Source organism: Babylonia areolata, chromosome 22 (genome assembly GCF_041734735.1).
Source record: "Babylonia areolata isolate BAREFJ2019XMU chromosome 22, ASM4173473v1, whole genome shotgun sequence".
Classification (NCBI taxonomy): Eukaryota; Metazoa; Mollusca; class Gastropoda; order Neogastropoda; family Buccinidae; genus Babylonia; species Babylonia areolata.
In genome coordinates this window covers 41,262,632-41,282,268 of record NC_134897.1, presented here as the reverse complement: position 1 = coordinate 41,282,268, position 19,637 = coordinate 41,262,632, and the positions used below count along the sequence as shown (strand labels likewise).

Sequence of the window (19,637 nt, the reverse complement as noted above, 5' to 3'; positions counted from 1 at the left end):
TGACCAAATTTCTCCAGTCGGAGATACTAAAGTTATTCTTATCTTATCTTAAGTTATCTTCCCACTTCAGCCCAACTCAGTTCTCTCTTGACACTCAATACAAGATGCATCAATACTTGATTTGATTTGATTTGGAGACTTATATGGCACCCATCCTCGGTCGGAGACCAAGCTCTAAGCGCTTTACAAACACGGGGTCATCTGCACAACAGGCTGCCCACCTGGGTAGAGCCACTGACGGCTGCCATAGGGCACTCATCATTTGTTTCCTGTGTCATTCCATCAGATTTCAGGCATGCAACATACACACTCAGACAGACATGTAACATTTTACGTGTATGACCGTTTTGTTCATTTACCCCGTCAAGTAGGCAGCCATACTCTGTTTTCAGGGGTGTGCATGCTGGGTATGTACTTTGTTTCCATAACCCAATGAACGCCGACATGGATTACAGGATCTTTAACGCATGTATCTGATTTTTTGCATGCGTATACACACTAAGGGGCTTCAGGCAGTGGCAGGTATGCAAATAGGCTGACCTGGGAGATTGGAAAAATCTCCATCCTTTACCCACCAGGTGCCGTTACCGAGATTCAAACCCTAAGAGAGAAACTGTTGACACGTGTGCAGACAAAAAGGCGACACATCCACAGAACAACACAATGTCAGACCATGCTCCCACATTCCAACAACAACACCCATTCACAGAAAACACTTGTATTTGTATTTTGTATTTGTATTTCTTTTTATCACAACAGATTTCTCTGTGTGAAATTCAGGCTGCTCTCCCCAGGGAGAGCACGTCGCTACACTACAGTGCCACCCATTTAAAAATTTTTTTTTCCTGCGTGCAGTTTGATTTGTTTTTCCTACTGAAGTGGATTTTTCTACAGAATTTTGCCAGGAACAACCCTATTTTTGCCGTGGGTTCTTTTATGTGCGCTAAGTGCATGCTGCACATGGGACCTCGGTTTATGGTCTCATCTGAATGACTAGCGTCCAGACCTCCACTCAAGGTCTAGTGGAGGGAGAGAAAATTTTGGCGGCTGAGCCGTGATTCGAACCAGCGCGCCCAGATTCTCTCGCTTCCTAAGTGGACGTGTTACCTCTAGGCCATCACTCCACTGATATTATGGCCAACACAAAGAACACCTATCACAGAAAACGTTATGCCCAACACAAAGAACACCCAAAGAACATCCATTCACAGAAAGCGTTATGCCCAACACAAAGAACACACAAAGAACACCCATTCACAAAAAACGTTATGCCCAACACAAAGTTATGCCCAACACAAAGAACACCCATTCGCAGAAAATGTTATGCCCAACACAAAGAACACCTTATTCATAGAAAACGTTATGCCCAACACAAAGAGCTCAGAGGGGTGAGTGGGGTCACCTGTTCTGCCTTCAGGGTCAGCTCAATGAAGATCTGCTGCAGCTTCTCGTTGACGTAGTTGATGCAGAACTGCTCAAAGCCGTTCTTCTGGAAGATCTCAAAGCCGTAGATGTCCAGGATGCCGATGTTGATCTCCAGACCTGGCCTCTTCATGGCTTGGTTCACTGCCTGCAATGCCAGTCATGCATCATTACAACATCACTGCCTGCAATGCCGCAGGTCATGCATCATTACAACATCACTGCCTGCAATGCCGGTCATGCATCATTACAACATCACTGCCTGCAATGCCGGTCATGCATCATTACACATCACTGCCTGCAATGCGCAGTCATGCATCATTACACATCACTGCTGCAATGCGGTCATGCATCATTACACATCACTGCCTGCAATGCCGGGTCATGCATCATTACCACATCACTGCTGCAATGCTGTAGGTCACGCATCATTACAACATCACTGTCTGAATGCCGCAGGTCATGCATCATTACCACATCACTGCCTGCAATGTCGCAGTCACGCATCATTACAACATCACTGTCTGCAATGCTGTAGGTCACGCATCATTACAATATCACTGTCTGCAATGCCGCAGGTCACGCATCATTACAACATCATGCCTGCAATGCGTAAGGTCACGCATCATTACAACATCACTGCCTGCAATGCCAGGTCACACATCATTACAACATCACTGTCTGCAATGTCGCAGTCACGCATCATTACAACATCACTGTCCTGCAATGCTGTAGGTCACGCATCATTACACATCACTGCTGCAATGCTGTAGGTCACGCATCATTACAATATCACTGTCTGCAATGCCGCAGGTCACGCATCATTACCACATCACTGCCTGCAATGCCACAGGTCAGGCATCATTACAACATCACTGTCTGCAATGCCGCAGGTCACGCATCATTACCACATCACTGCCTGCAATGCTGCGGTCACGCATCATTACAACATCAATGCCTGCAATGCCACAGGTCACACATCATTACAACATCAATGCCTGCAATACCACAGGTCACGCATCATTACAACATCAATGTCTGCAATGCCACAGGTCACACATCATTACAACATCACTGTCTGCAATGCTGCAGGTCACGCATCATTACAACATCACTGCCTGCAATGCCACATGTCACGCATCATTACCACATCACTGTCTGCAATGCTGCAGGTCACGCATCATTACAACATCACTGCCTGCAATGCCGCAGGTCACGCATCATTACCACATCACTGCCTGCAATGCTGCAGGTCACGCATCATTACCACATCACTGTCTGCAGTGACATGTATGAATGACGACTATCACAACAGCAGAGGACGCAACTGCTGTCCCGACCATCTGGGCTAGAATTTGATTATAGTGGCGAGCGTCTTGCCCATGTTACATCCCCACTCTCTCGGCCAAACGGGTTTTTTGACAACTGGCATTCGGACAGTTCCCAAAGGCCAGCTAGCCCCCAAGGCTGCAGCACTAAGAGCCAGTGCAACTTTGCCTCCTAGTTTGAGAGTCACAGTCCTTCACAAAAGACCAAGCTGTAATGATTTCCCATTGCAATGGAGAAACCACTGATAACACAGCTCTCACTTTGCTGTTGGCCCAACACACACCCACACACACGCACACGACCTCCACCAGGTAATCAAAGAGGCAGGCGTAGATGGCCACAAAGAGAGAGAGAGAGAGAGACACACACACACACACACACAAACACACATACAAACACACACACGCACACCCCCCACCACCCCAACACACGCACTGACCTCCACTAGGTAGTCGGAGAGGCAGGTGTAGATGGCCAGAGACAGAGAGAGACAGACAGACAGACAGACACAAACATACCCCTCCCACACATAAACACAAACATACCCCCCCCCCAAACACACACACACATCCCTCCCCCACGCCCCCCCACACTTGCAGACACATACACCCACTCCCACCCCCACACATGCCCCACCCCAACACACACACACTCCCACACACACCGACCTCCACCAGGTAGTCAAAGACGCGGGTGTAGACGGCCTTGGCCAGGGCGTCGCGGGTGAACTCGGCCTGCTCCTTGTTGAGCTTCATGTCGATGGTCTCTGTCTTGCCGCCCCACTTGCTGTCCATGATGCGGCCAGTCAGCTTGCTGCGCAGCATCTCCATGTCGATGCCAAACAGGTAGGCCGGGAACTGCAGGACTGCCCACCACAACACACAGCACAATGTAATGCAGTCCACCGACGGGCGCAATAGCCAAGTGGTTAAAGCGTTGGACTTTCAATCCGAGGGTCCCGGGTTCGAATCACGGTGACGGCGCCTGGTGGGTAAAGGGTGGGGATTTTTACGATCTCCCAGGTCAACATATGTGCAGTCCTGCTAGTGCCTGAACCCCCTTCGTGTGTAAATGCATGCAGAAGATCAAATACGCACGTTAAAGATCCTGTAATCCATGTCAGCGTTCGGTGGGTTATGGAAACAAGAACATACCCAGCATGCACACCCCCGAAAGCGGAGTATGGCTGCCTACATGGCGGGGTAAAAACGGTGATGCACGTAAAAGCCCACTCATGTACATGCGAGTGAACGTGGGAGTTGCAGCCCACGAACGCAGAAGAAGAAGAAGAAGAAGAAGCAGTCCACCACAACACACAGCACAACGTAATGTGAGGGGTGTTGGGAGGATTGTCTTAGACCAGTCTGGGTTCCCAAGGACTTTAGGTAGGTTCTGCACATACACTTGGTTCCCAAAGACTTTAGGTAGGTTATGCCATACACTTGGTTCCCAAGGACTTTAGGTAGGTTCTGCCATACACTTGGTTCCCAAAGACTTTAATTTAGGTTATGTCATATACTTGGTTCCCAAGGACTTTGTTATGCCATACACTTGGTTCCCAAGGACTTTGGGTAGGTTATGCCATACACTTGGTTCCCAAAGACTTTAGGTAGGTTCTGCCACATACTTGGTTCCCAAAGACTTTAGGTAGGTTATGCCATACACTTGGTTCCCAAGGACTTTAGGTAGGTTCTGCCATACACTTGGTTCCCAAAGACTTTAGGTAGGTTCTGCCATACACTTGGTTCCCAAGGACTTTAGGTAGGTTCTGCCACATACTTGGTTCCCAAGGACTTTAGGTAGGTTCTGCCATACACTTGGTTCCCAAAGACTTTAGGTAGGTTCTGCACATACACTTGGTTCCCAAGGACTTCAGGTAGGTTATGCCATATACTTGGTTCCCAAAGACTTTAATTTAGGTTATGTCATATACTTGGTTCCCAAGGACTTTGTTATGCCATACACTTGGTTCCCAAGGACTTTAGGTAGGTTATGCCATACACTTGGTTCCCAAAGACTTTAGGTAGGTTCTGCCACATGCTTGGTTCCCAAGGACTTTAGGTAGGTTATGCCATACACTTGGTTCCCAAGGACTTTAGGTAGGTTCTGCCATACACTTGGTTCCCAAAGACTTTAGGAAGGTTCTGCCACATACTTGGTTCCCAAGGACTTTAAGTAGGTTCTGCCACATACTTGGTTCCCAAGGACTTTAGGTAGGTTCTGCCATACACTTGGTCCCCCAAGGACTTTAGGTAGGTTCTGCCATACACTTGGTTCCCAAGGACTTTAGGTCGGTTATGCCATACACTTGGTCCGCCAAGGACTTTAGGTAGGTTGTGCCATACACTTGGTCCGCCAAGGACTTTAGGTCGGTTATGCCATACACTTGGTTCCCAAGGACTTTAGGTAGGTTCTGCCATACACTTGGTTCCCAAAGACTTTAGGTAGGTTCTGCCATACACTTGGTTCCCAAGGACTTTAGGTAGGTTATGCCATACACTTGGTTCCCAAGGACTTTAGGTAGGTTATGCCACATACTTGGTTCCCAAGGACTTTAGGTCGGTTATGCCATACACTTGGTTCCCAAGGACTTTAGGTCGGTTATGCCACATACTTGGTTCCCAAAGACTTTAGCTAGGTTATGCCATATACTTGGTTCCCAAAGGCTGTTATTCCATACACTTGGTTCCCAAGGACTTTAGGTAGGTTATGCCATACACTTGGTCCCCCAAGGACTTTAGGTAGGTTATGCCATACACTTGGTTCCCAAGGACTTTAGGTCGGTTATGCCACATACTTGGTTCCCAAGGACTTACGGTAGGTTATGCCATACACTTGGTTCCCAAGGACTTTAGGTAGGTTATGCCACACACTTGGTTCCCAAAGACTTTAGGCTGGTTATGCCATATACTTTCAACCACAGAACACAACATGATGCAGGGGTTTTGGGAGGGTTGCCTTGGGGTTCCCAAGGACTTTAGGCTTATGCCGTACACTTTCCACCACACAATACAACGCACTGAAGGGGTTTTGGGGAGGACTGCCTTTGGTGTGATCCGACTCGACTTTACACTTCATTAATTGTCACAAACCTGAAAGGTTGTGACTCATTCCACCATGCACTCCAGCACTGCTTGGGTGTCCGCAGCAGCCGACCATTTGGTATTCTATTGTTAAGTAAATAATATATATAAACACACACACACACACACACACACACACAGACACACACACACAAGATTTAAAGATTTAATTCACCTTTGACTTTTGGGGCATGGGGGATTTCAGAAAACAACACAAGAACATAACTAGGTTTATCATCACGTTTGCATAAATCAAGGTAAAATAAGGGTTAATGTTTCTCAAACACACAAACACACACACAAAAATAATATATATATATATATATATCAATCACATTCTATTGGCACAACACTATACAATACAATGCAACACAATACAATACAGTACAGTACAATACAACACAATACACTCCACTCCACTCACAGTCTTCACAGGCGACGACAGCGTAGTTGCCTTCCTCCTGGAAGCTGATGTTGCCCAGATGCAGGATGCCGGCCACCAGTGACAGCACCGTCATCTGTGTGTCGTTGTCGATGCCGATCACCTGCATCGCCCTCTGGGGGCCGGAGGAAAACGAGAGACACTGAGAGAGAGAAACTCGTGAGGAGAAAAACCACATGACAATACACACACACACACACAACAATAATAATAATAACTGGTATTTATATAGCACTGAATTTTGTGCAGAGACAAATCAAAACACTTTCAAACCAGTCATTCACACACATGCATAACTCTATACTTGATAAACAAAAAGATAAAGAAGAACGAACGAACGAACGAAATTTTATTTTACGAGGGTAAAGGAGTAAGCACAAAGTACTTGTTTACATCCAGCCCTCTGGGCATAAATAATAATTGGAAAAAAAGAAGAAGAAAAAAAAAAGAAAAGAAAAAAAAAAAGCGAGAGTTAATTCACAACACCAACGTCAAAATTGCATAAGCATGTGCAAACATAAACATAGAACTTATGTACAATACAATATCGTGATAGATGAATAACGAGGACAATAGGGTAAGAAGCTCGGGAAGGAGGCTATCTTGGAAACAGATGGGTTTTAAGGCCAGACTTGAAAGTCTCCACAAGCAGTGGAGAGCTGGACCAGTGGTCACATGCCCAGACTAGGAAGTGAGCGTCCATGGGTTTGAGTCCCATACACAGTACTCTCCCCCCACTCCACTAGACCTTGAGTGGTGGTGGTCTGGGTGCTAGTCATTCAGATGAGACGGTAAACAGAGTGCTCAATGTGATCTTAGTGCAATGCAGGAGAACCCACAACAACAAAAGGGTTGTTCGTCCCTGGCAAAATCTTGTGACGGAAACTACATCACTGTCGCATGCACTGTAAGAGAACAGCATACATGACCCCTGTCAGATCCATCATGGAATATAGGGTGAATGTACGGGACCCATACCATCAAGGCAACATCGACAGACTAGCGTGCTTTCAACATCATGCTGCCCGCTTCACAACAGGGGACTACTGCTCCATGGAGAGGGGCAGTATGATAACCATGCTGCAGGGAGAGGGGCAGTATGACAGCCATGCTGCAGGGAGAGGGGCAGTATGACAACCATGCTGCAGGGAGAGGGGCAGTATGACAACCATGCTGCAGGGAGAGAGGCAGTATGACAGCCATGCTGCAGGGAGAGGGGCAGTATGATAACCATGCTGCAGGGAGAGGGGCAGTATGACAGCCATGCTGCAGGGAGAGGGGCAGTATGACAGCCATGCTGCAGGGAGAGGGGCAGGGAGAGGGGCAGTATGACAACCATGCTGCAGGGAGAGGGGCAGTGTGATAACCATGCTGCAGCGAGAGGGGCAGTATGATAACCATGCTGCAGGAAGAGGGACAGTATGATAACCATGCTGTAGGGAGAGGGGCAGTGTGATAACCATGCTGCAGGGAGCGGGGCAGTATGATAACCATGCTGCAGGGAGAGGGGCAGGGAGACGGGCAGTATGACAGCCATGCTGCAGGGAGAGGGGCAGTATGACAGCCATGCACCAGGGAGAGAGGCAGTATGACAGTCATGCTGCAGGGAGAGGGGCAGTATGACAACCATGCTGCAGGGAGAGGGGCAGTATGACAACCATGCTGCAGGGAGCGGGGCAGTATGACAACCATGCTGTAGGGAGAGGGGCAGTATGACAACCATGCTGCAGGGAGAGGGGCAGTATGATAACCATGCTGCAGGGAGAGGGGCAGTATGACAACCATGCTGCAGGGAGAGGGGCAGTATGACAACCATGCTGCAGGGAGAGGGGCAGTATGATAACCATGCTGCAGGGAGAGGGGCAGTATGACAACCATGCTGCAGGGAGAGGGGCAGTATGACAGCCATGCTGCAGGGAGAGGGGCAGTATGACAACCATGCTGCAGGGAGAGGGGCAGTATGACAGCCATGCTGCAGGGAGAGGGGCAGTATGACAACCATGCTGCAGGGAGAGGGGCAGTATGACAACCATGCTGCAGGGAGAGGGGCAGTATGGGCCTCCAGCTCCAGAGCCTCCAAGACAGACGTCAAGGCCTCAGGCTGACCTTCTAACGTCGAGTGGCTGAGCAGTTGGTGGCAGCACTGCCACCAGATAGCTTTGTAAAGCCACATAACGAAAGCTAGCATCATGTACAGCCTAGACGCTACAGGGACTGTATCCCACAAAACATCGTTGAATGCTCAGCAACAAACAGCAGCAGACGTTTTGTTGCGCCACCACCAAACACTAAAGAATATAAGAACTCCTTTGTTTGAACAACAGTGGAGAATAATAATCCATCTGACGGCGACATCCACGTTGGCTTCAGGCAGACGGCCCAGAGCCAACACAACTCGCCCTGTTCCTGTGCACAACCTCCCCAAACACCCCCCCCCCCACCCCCTCTCCACCCCCTACCCCACCTGTTGCAGTTAGTCAATCCTTGGCTTCAGCAATGTATACTTATCCAGATCCAGAAGTTCAAACATACACAGTTACACATCATACTCACGCTCAAGCACACAAACCAGAAAAACCATGATCGTTGCTGGTGTCACGGAAATTTCTCCAAGAGCTGGTGCAACACACGTCCAATGCTTGCTACAGCACACGTCTACCTGACGGCTAGTACTTTTGCACCTAATACTCACATGACTTCGTCAGAAAGCAACAGCTGAGTGATAATATTATTATTACTATTAATATGATAATGAGTATGATGATTATTGTTATGATGATCCATTAATATTATCATTATTATTATTGAGATCATTATTATTATTATTATTTTATTATTATTACTATTATTATTGACTCACTTGTGTAAACAAAGTGAGTCTATGTTTTAACCCGGTGTTCGGTTGTCTGTGTGTGTGTGTGTGAGTGTGTGTGTGTGTGTCTGTGTGTCCATGGTAAACTTTAACATTGACATTTTCTCTGCAAATACTTTGTCAGTTGACACCAAATTATGCATAAAAATAGGAAAAATTCAGTTCTTTCCAGTCATCTTGTTTAAAACAATATTGCACCTCTGGGATGGGCACAAAAAAATTAAAAAAAGAAGCCTAATTATATGCAAACTGCATTTACTGTTATATTTATATTTTTTGTATTCTCTAAACTTGGCACTTTGACCTCTTATTCTGACACAACAACAAGAGGAGTCATTATTATCATGTGCTGTTCTGACAGGAACTTCTTTTGCTAAGCATGGAATTTTTATTTATTTTGCAAACGTTTTGGTGCAGATGGTAAAAAAAAGGGAAATTACTCTGTAATTAATGCTAGGGGACTGAATTTATCACAAGTGAGTCTTGAAGGCCTTGCCTCTCTTGCTATCATCATCATTGTTCTGAATTACCAGGGTGTCCTGAAACTCCTGATTGTCGTCAGTGCCATCCACGGTGAAGGTGCCACTCTGGTTCAGGTAGTAGTAGTAGTCAGGGCCCGTGATACCCAGGTTTTCTGCCAAATAGTAAAACACTGTTTCAACAAGAAACACACACACACACACACAAACTGCCAAAATAATATAAAATAAAATCCAAATTTCCGATCTGTCAGGCCTTTTTCAATGATGAATGTTACTTCAGTACTTCAGGGTGCATGTCTACAGCACCGACCACACGCAAACACATACAGACAGAAGCAGCAAGAAACAATCAAACGCTAGCAAAACAGACAGCACACACACAAATACACACACACACAAACACAAATACACACACACACATACACACCATACATACATGCTCAACCACATTGTGTATAACCATATCAGAAAGTGCAAAAGAAAAAGAAGTACTTGACTTAACTCACTCAGTACGGCCAGTCCTCTCTTCTCCTCTACACAGACCCTTCGGATGTCCAGTGGGTGTCTGAATGACCCAACCTTTAGCTTCCGTCGTCAGAATTGTGGTTTTCTTTGTCAACATTTACCTCTTCAGTATAAGAGCCTTCCGACTGCAATATTTTGATGATGTTAATTGGGGTGAAACGCTGTTAACGTCGTCTCTTTCGCCGTTCGTATGGAGAGAGTTAAGCTTACTTTTGAAGTGGTCTGTTTTCATATTTCTCTAATCCGTTATTTTTATTTTTTTTAAAGATTTATTCTCTATAAACTTCGTTCTTCTCTCTCTCTCTTTTTTTTTTTTTTTTTTTTTGCTGTTTCATCATCTGCACCGTTTCAGTGACATATTACTACCACACCGCTCACTTACACAGCCACATTGGGTTCATCTGTTGCAGTCTGAACTTTTAATTTAAATGGTTTTTTGTATGATTTTTTTTGTTGTTGTTGCTGTCCAGCTTACCTTTCATTTCATTGGTGGCCCCAACACACAGCTGGTAGAACACGTGGAATGACCGCTCGTTCTGGTTCTGGCTGACCACTCGGGACTGACCACATCAAACAACACGTCTTTCAAAGCAACTTGAAAAAAAATTTTTGTTTTTGTATTTCAGTACTTTCACACACACACACACACACACACACATATATATAATGAATGAGAGGGAGAGAGAGAGAGATCTTAGGCACATCAACAGCAATATCAATGTCATTTATGACCACATGAAACAGTACGTCTCTGAAAGCCATTTTGAACATTTCTTTGACTATTTTCTGTGATTTCTATTTTTGTGTAGGGTACTATATCTGTGTGTGTGTGTGTGTGTGTGTGTGTGTGTGTGTGTGTGACAGGATATCAATGAGAGGAAGTAGAAGAAGAAGAAGAAAAAGAAGAAGAAAGAAGAAGATGATGATGACGATGATGATAATGATGATAAACAAGAAACAGAAGAAGAACAAGAAAAAACAATAAATAAAAGTGTGTGCTTGTGAGCGCCAGGGGAGGGGGAGAGGGGGGACTGTGTGTGTGCATGTGTATGTGTATGTGTGTGTGTTTGTGCGTGCATGCATGCGTGTGTATGTGTGCATGCACACGCATGCTCGTGCGTGCACATGGGTGTGTGCATGCGTGCGTGCGTGCGTGTGTCTCACAGACTGCCTGACCTGTACCCACCTTTTCCAGCAGGAAGTTGTAGATGACTCCTCCCTCTGGTTCTCCTCCACGACTGAACTGGATCTCCACATACTTCCCCTAAAGGGCCAAAAGAAAAGGTGAAATACAACAGACCTGAAAAAAACAACAACATGTGGAATTGCATGCGAAAAACTCAAAAAGAATTAAAAAAAACACCCCAAAAAACTAATAAAATAAAATAAAAAATAACGAGGAAGCATGCGTCACTGGTGGGTGACCAACATTTCGAAGCTCCGGCAGCAGCAGGGTGTTCACAACAACCTGATCACGGAGCTTGGTTTTGATTGGAGATCTATTCAGGAATTACATGAGACGGCCAAAGGGAGCAATCACCTCAAGTAATGGACCTGGTGAAGGGGGATCTCATCCTAAACAGTGTTGTTTTTTGTTTTGTTTTTCTGTTTCTTTGAATATCTGACAACAGCATGACTTGCAAACCAACCAGAGTTAATGCTCATGACACAACAAAAACAAAAAAACAACAACCCCCCCCAAAAAAAAACACAACAACAACAACAACAACAAACAAACAAAAAAATGTCAAATAATGTTTCCTTCAAAACAACAAGACTAAAAATAAATCAATGGATTAGAGTTCTTTAAACAATAACATCTGACCTTTGAAAAAAATAAATCTGCAGACACACCAAAAGTGATTAAATCAATGGAAGCCGTTTATTTCCACAAAAAACAGCAGAACTTTCAAATCAATAACTGTTTGCTTATACAACCCTTGCAAATCAGTGCAACCTGTTATTTCCACAACAAAAGCAAGAGCTTATAAAGGAACTAAAAACCTATTGCTATGACAAGAGTGTTACTTACAAATCGACTAGAGTTGTTGTTCCTGACTGTCTTGGCATTGCCAAAGGCTTCCAGAAGTGGGTTGGACTCTAGAATGACGTCTTTCACTCGCTGCAAACATAAATTAGCATTTTATAAGAACGCTGTGACAAATTATAAAATTGAACCGTATTTAAAAAATATAGCAAATACACAACACAGGAAAGCACTGACCATGTTACGAATCAGCGTCTATGACTTACAAATCGAACAGGGAAGATATAAAAATACACCGAAAGAACAAAGACTGTGTGATACTTGTAACAGTTTAGAAGATGAGATTCACCTGTGTAGATTCAATTGTGTAAAGTACAATACTTACAGACACAGATTCCTAATCGATATATGTCGTCCAAATGCAAAGCCTAGTGAACTGATCCTTCTAACAGAAATACAGCCAAGGCTGGCGAAATTTGTTTCTCTTCTTAAATGCTCATGTTTATGTTTCATTGTGTCTTATAAACTTTAAGGTTTTATGACAATAAAAAGTATTCTATTCTATTCTATTCTATTCTATACACACAGAGACCAAAGTGCTGAGTACATTTCAGTTATCATCACCGCTGACAACAACAAGTACCAATATATATATATGATGAACGACAGCAATAGATATTTATATACGATGAATAGATGAATAACAGTAAAACATATTGAAAAATAATATCATATTGATAAATAATTTACGTAATGAATGACAGCAGTAAATAATATTCATATATGAAGAATACCAGCATATCACATCGATACATATAAATAATACACCTACACACCCAATTCTGCTCTCTTCAATCAGTTTCAGATCCACACTAATTCTGCATTCTAAGAGTCAAACACTCAAGAGTCAGCCGCTGCTCTTTTTCTGTCTCAAGGTCTTATACATGGAATGAGCTCCTCTCTTTCGCCTTCCACTTGCATGTGTTTAAAAGTTGTATCTAATGTGGTTGTGCGTTGGGTTACGCTGCTGGTCAGGCATCTGCTTGGCAGATGTGGTGTAGCGTATATGGATTTGTCCGAACGCAGTGACGCCTCCTTGAGCTACTGAAACTGAAACTAAACTGATCTAATGTGGAGTGATGGTCTAAAGGTAACGCGTCCGCCTAGGAAGCGAGAGAATCTGAGCGCGCTGGTTCGAATCACGGCTCAGCCGCTGATGTTTTCTTCCCCTCCACTAGACCTTGAGTGGTGGTCTGGACGCTAGTCATTCGGATGAGACGATAAACCAAGGTTCCGTGTGCAGCATGCACTTAGCGCATGTAAAAGAACCCATGGCAACAAAAAGGTTGTTCCTGGCAAAATTCTGTAGAAAAATCAACTTCGATAGAAAAAACAAATAAAACTGCACACAGGAAAAAAAAAGAAAAAAAAAAGGGTGGTGCTGTAGTGTAGCGACGTGCTCTCCCTCGGGAGAGCAGCCCGAATTTCACACAGAGAAATCTGTTGTGATAAAAAGAAATACAAATACAAATATCTTTCGCCCCTCTGAATCAGAGCTTTGCATGCTTGTGAATGACTGGCGTGTAAGCGCTTTGATATGTCATGCTGTGCAGAGGATTCTGCTCCATAGAAATGATGTACTGTCTCGAAAAAAACACACACCTGAGAAATAAAAAACGAAATGACCATTACAGGCAGTTGGGGTATTTTTAAGTGGAAGGAGAGGACTGGGCCACACCTTCCTATACCTGCCACTTGACAGAGTGGATATGAATTTACTGCCCATACAACCGTAAGAGGCTATGGGACCTTTAACCTAAAAGGATTTTTTTCACCCCTAAAACTACATTTCATCTAACATACTAACCATGACCCACACAAGACAAGTAGACCCACACAAGGGAAGTAACATAACAAGGGAGGCTATTATCCTGCAGCTACTTTTGACTTCTCTGCATGGAGCGGGCTAGTAATTCAAACAGGACAGGAATCCAGACCCCCTGACAGAGTCTGCAGCACCAGTGGGTCCCGGTACAGTACATTATGTGCAATCAAAGACAAAAGTTCTTGGCAGGGCAACCCTAACGATGAAGGCAGAGACATGTTTAATCAAGTAATCCGCGTGTGTGGGGTGGGAGGTGTGTGTGTGTGTGTGGGGGGGGTGGTGGTGGTGGTGGTGGTGGTGGTTGCGGGTGTGTGCTGATTATCTGGTTGTGGTTTTCCGCAATTCATCTTTATTCTAATCTTATCTGTCTATTATAATCAATGTGCAGTATAGTAGGCTATGTTTATAATTATATTCAAATAATGTTTCTTAATTCCTACTGTTTTTACACACAGATAGATTCATGAGCATCCTCCCCGCCACCCCACCACCACCCTCCCCCCATCCCCCAGCTGGATGACAACGATGGTCATCATCGATCTCGATGGACACACCACTACGACCACTACATTAAGAATACTAGTTATTACCTGCAGTGTGTGGATGTATGTATGAAACGATGTATGTGATATTTTTTTACATTTGTATCTTCGTAATATTCGTAAAAGCTGTTGTTGACTTTTACAGTTATGGTCCCCATGTCGTTTACTTGTCTATGTTGTGATAATGCACCTGACCAAATTTCTCCAGTTGGAGATAATAAAGTTATTCTTATAGGTACGTACGTACCTGCACCATGGGGCCTCCCCCAGACACCTTGGCAATGTAGCTCATGATGTGTTTGGCAGCCACCGTCTTTCCTGCCCCGCTCTCCCCGCTGCTCAGTCAACAGTCCGCAGCAGACAGACAGACACACACACACACGCACAGCATTCTTCTTGTTGGTCACAGAGTTATACACACTGCACACAGTACTCTCTGCCCCACTCCCCTACCCCCCTGAACCCCCAAGAAATTCATGTGCGCTGTACATGGGCATGCTGAAGAACACACACACACACACACACACACACACACACACACACACACACACACACATGTACACATGCATACATAGCAATATTTTAAAAACATACTGAAAATATAACTTGAAAAAAGAAAAAAAAATGCACACACACACACACATATAAATGAATATCAAGGGAACAATCAGTGTTAAACACAGAAACACAACTGCAGTGTAAGGTGTGCATCTTGATAACCTGTGTGTAGGATATATGTGTCAATGTCTTGTGTGCAAGATGTAAGTGTTAATGTCATGTGTGCACCATATATGTGATGTCTTGGGTGTAAGATGTATGTGTTGGTGTCCTGTGTGTAAGATGTGTGTGTGTGTGTGTGTTGACGTCCTGTTTGTAATGTTTGTGTTGATGTCCAGTGTGTAAGATGTATGTGTTAATGTCCAGCAGTGTAAGATGTATGTGCTGATGTACTGTGCATAAGATTAAGTGTTGATATCCTGTGTGTAAGATGTATGTGCTGCCCTGTGTGTAATGTTTGTGTTCAATTCCAGTGTGTAAGATGTATGTGCAGTCCCATGTGCAAGATGAAAGTGTTGATGTCCTGTGTGTAAGATGTATATGTTGATGTCCTGTGTGAAAGTGTGTGTGTATGATGATGTATGCGTATGATGTATGTGTGTTGATGTCCTGTGCGTAAGATGTGTGTGAGTGTTGATGTTGTATACGTATGATGTACGTGTGTTGATGTCCTGTGCGTAATATGTGTGTGTGTGTTGATGCCTTGTGCGGAAGATTTATGGTGTTGATGTCCTGTGTGTAGGTGTTTGTGTTGATGTCCCGTGTGTAAGATGTTTGTGTTGATGTCCTGTGTGTAATGTTTGTGTTGATGTCCTGTGTGTAAGATGTTTGTGTTGATGTCCGTGTATAATGTTTGTGTTGATGTCCTGTGTGTAATGTTTGTGTTGACGTCCTGTGTGTAAGATGTTTGTGTTGATGTCCCGTGTGTAATGTTTGTGTTGATGTCCCGTGTGTAAGATGTTTGTGTTGATGTCCTGTGTGTAAGATGCTTTTGTTGATGTCCCGTGTGTAAGATGTTTGTGTTGATGTCCCTTATGTAATGTTTGTGTTGATGTCCTGCGTGTAAGATGCTTGTGTTGATGTCCCGTGTGTAATGTTTGTGTTGACGTCCTGCGTGTAAGATGTTTGTGTTGATGTCCCGTTTCTATGATGTATGGTTGTGCTGATGTCTTGTGTAAGATGTATTTGTTGTCCCGTGTGTAACATGCATGTCATATCCTGTGTGTAAGACGTACGTGATACCCTGTGTGAAAGACGTTCGTGTTGATGTACTGTGTCTATAATGTAAGTGTTGATGTTCAGTACGTGCTGATGTCCCATGTGTGAAGAAGTCTACCCTGATATCTGACACGCAGTTTACGAGACGGCTCAGCGCGTGTCAGTTGTAGTACTGCTGTATGTACACAGTTCACTGCTCCGCACTGCTTGGTGAATGATCTCATGGTCATGTTGTTCAGGGAAGTGAAGAGAAATAGCCTGGAAGATTCACTGACTCGGAAGCTCCCTTATTTATTTATCTACTGATTTTTCAACAGCAGATGTGGTGTAGTGTAAAAAAAAAAAAAAAAAGAAGAAGAAAAATAAAAAACAGAATACTGTTAAAACTTAAATCCTTGGTTTCTGCTATTCGCAGCTCACTTTATTAATGTTTTGTAATTGATACGATTTATTTATTTATTTATTTATCTATTTATTTATTAAAATTTTTTTTTTTTTTTTCAACTGATTTTTTGTGTGCTGTTTTTGTATGTTTGTTTGTATTATGAGTGAAACAGTACTTGTCAATGTGTATATTAAGTGATTGAACGAACGAATGAGCCTACTTCTTGTTCTTGACATCACTCTTTTCTGTATTCACTGGATGTGTGTGGATGGTGAACGTGTGTAATGTTTCAATGCCTCCAGGGGGCACACAGAGTAAACTCCTTGCCTTGCCTTGTGTATAAGAATCAGTCAGCACACTTTGACTCCTACTTGAAACTGAAGTGTGTGTGTGTTTTAAAACAGGTCCAGAAGAAGGGTTAGCAAACCCCCCCCTACCCCCCAAAAAAACCCCAACCAAACCAATAAACAAATAAATGAATAAATAAATAAATGAATGAATATTTAAAGAAATACACAAATACAAATTACATGAAATGAAATAAGAATTAAATAAGTTCTTGTGGCTCTATGACTGTGAAATCATGTATCCTGATGATAACAAATAAATGAATAAATGAAAAAATGAATGAATAAACAAATAAATAATCAAACAAATAAAAAAATACATTAAACAAATCTAGTGGCTTTATGACTGTGTAATCATTTTACGTGATGATAACAAATAAATGAATAAATAAATGAGTAAACAAACAAATAAATGAATAATCAAACAAAAATAAAAAATACATATAAAAAAATCTAATGGCTTTATGGCTGTGTAATCATTTTACCTGATAACAAATAAATGAATGAATACATAAATAAACAAAAAAAAACAAACAAAAAACAAACAAATAAAAATTGAATTAGAAAAACAACAAAAAACAAAAAATCTGGTGACTGTGTAATCATTTCGTTTCACCTGATGATGACGCACTGACTCTCCATCTCGATCATCATGTTACGATACATGTCATCGGCCAGGGCATACACATGGGGAGGGTTCTCGTACTGCGCCTGTTTGACAAAGCAACATGCAGTGAGTGGCCAGCAGTCGTCTCCCCGCGTCACCATAAATACTCAAAAAATAAAACAATGATGGTTATTTATTTATTTATTTATTTATTTTTTTTTTTTTTACCACTCGTTGTACAACTGTGTTTGTAATATATTTATAGGTCATAGGTCTCTTACAATATATCTATAGGTCACAGGTCTCTTACAATATATTTACAGGTCATAGGTCTCTTACAATATATATATATATATATATATATATATATATATATATATATATATGTCACAGGTCTCTTACAATATATTTATAGGTCACATGTCTCTTACATTATATTTACAGGTCATAGGTCTCTTACCATGTATTTACAGGTCACAGGTTTCTTACAATATATTTATAGGTCATAGGTCTCTTACAGGGTGAGTGGTCCTACATCACCATTATTATCAATTATCGTGTGTGTGATATTCATAAGTCATAGGTCTCCAACAGGATGAGTGGTCTAGTAAATTACCATTATTATTAACTAGTGTGTGCATGTGATATTTATAGATCAAAGGTCTCTTATAGGACGCCTGTTTTTTTCAATCACCATTATTATCAATTAGTGTGTGTGTGTGTGTGTGTGTGTGTGTGTGGTATTTATAGGTGCAGATGTCTACCATCCCATCTTTGTGTGCGTACATCATATTTTGTTTTGACAAAAAAAGGCCAGGTAATCAAAAAATAGAAAAAAAAGGTAATATCTATCAATCAGCCAATGCAAAAAGGGACAGTTATGGCAACACATGCTCTCTAACACCACCACCAACATACAGCCATGTCAACTAAATTTATATGGTATTGTATTGTACTGCATTGGTTTTATATTGCACTGCATTATATTGCACTGCATTACATTGCACTGCATTGCATTGTATTGTATTGTATTGCATTCTATTACTCTTGTCACAACAGATTTCTCTCTCTGAAATTAGGGCTGCTCTCCCCTAGGGAGACCAATCCATTACATTGCAGCGCAACCCTTTTTAGATTAGTTTGTTTTGGTTTTTTTGTTGTTTTTTTTCCTTTTTCAGCTTGCAAATGTATATGTTTTCCTATAAACCTGGATATATATTTTTTTCTAGAGAATTTTTGCTAGGGACAACCCTTTTGTTGTTGCCATGGGTTCATTTATGAATGCTACGTTCCATGCTACATACCGGACCTCAGATTATCATTCCATCCAAATGCGTAGCATCCAGACCACCACTCACGGTGTAGCTACTACTGGAGAGAGAGGAAATACTGGCGAGTGTGGGATTCTGAATCCTGCGTGCTCAGATTCAGTGGCAGATGCATTACCACATGGCCACCACTCCTTTCCACAATCGCACACTGTTGAACTTCTGTGCCCTTCGAGGACGGAAACAGAACGATGTCATCATCACCATCATCATCAGGGCCTTGCTATTATGCCAGCCACTTGAGCCTAACATCAATCAGCCGTTGTGCTGAGTGGATCAGCGACAATAGAAGATGGGTCAGGTTATTATTTTTAACTCCTTGACTGCCCACTGACTAGTATGCTTTGTCAGAGAAGATCTGTCACCACAATGAGGAAAAAGATTCGGTTCATAGGTCAGAATGTCAGGTGCTGTTCCGTTATCTTGGCCGTATCTTCCCCTTGGACTGTTTCAAATTTGCTCGGCAAAAACCATTTATCTTATCACACTAATTTAAAAGCACTTCTTCTTCTTCTTCTTTGTTCGTGGGCTGCAACTCCCACGTTCACTCGTATATACACGAGTGGGCTTTTACGTGTATGACCGTTTTTACCCTGCCATGTATGCTTTCGGGGGTGTGCATGCT

General features: G+C 43.0%; 1 protein-coding gene across 2 annotated transcripts in view; it reads right to left on the bottom strand.

The window, feature by feature from the left end:
- The window catches only part of LOC143297451 (unconventional myosin-If-like), a 77,231-nt gene that overhangs the window by 45,961 nt on the left and 11,633 nt on the right, over window positions 1–19,637 (bottom strand). For both annotated transcript variants that reach the window (XM_076609831.1, XM_076609832.1), the window contains exons 4-12: window positions 17,694–17,788; window positions 14,817–14,904; window positions 12,188–12,277; window positions 11,342–11,419; window positions 10,631–10,715; window positions 9,679–9,782; window positions 6,259–6,391; window positions 3,420–3,616; window positions 1,403–1,570 (exon numbers count right to left, since the gene is read on the bottom strand). In XM_076609831.1, the coding sequence (XP_076465946.1) occupies window positions 1,403–1,570; window positions 3,420–3,616; window positions 6,259–6,391; window positions 9,679–9,782; window positions 10,631–10,715; window positions 11,342–11,419; window positions 12,188–12,277; window positions 14,817–14,904; window positions 17,694–17,788 (1,038 nt within the window). The remainder of the gene's footprint in view (window positions 1–1,402; window positions 1,571–3,419; window positions 3,617–6,258; window positions 6,392–9,678; window positions 9,783–10,630; window positions 10,716–11,341; window positions 11,420–12,187; window positions 12,278–14,816; window positions 14,905–17,693; window positions 17,789–19,637) is intronic.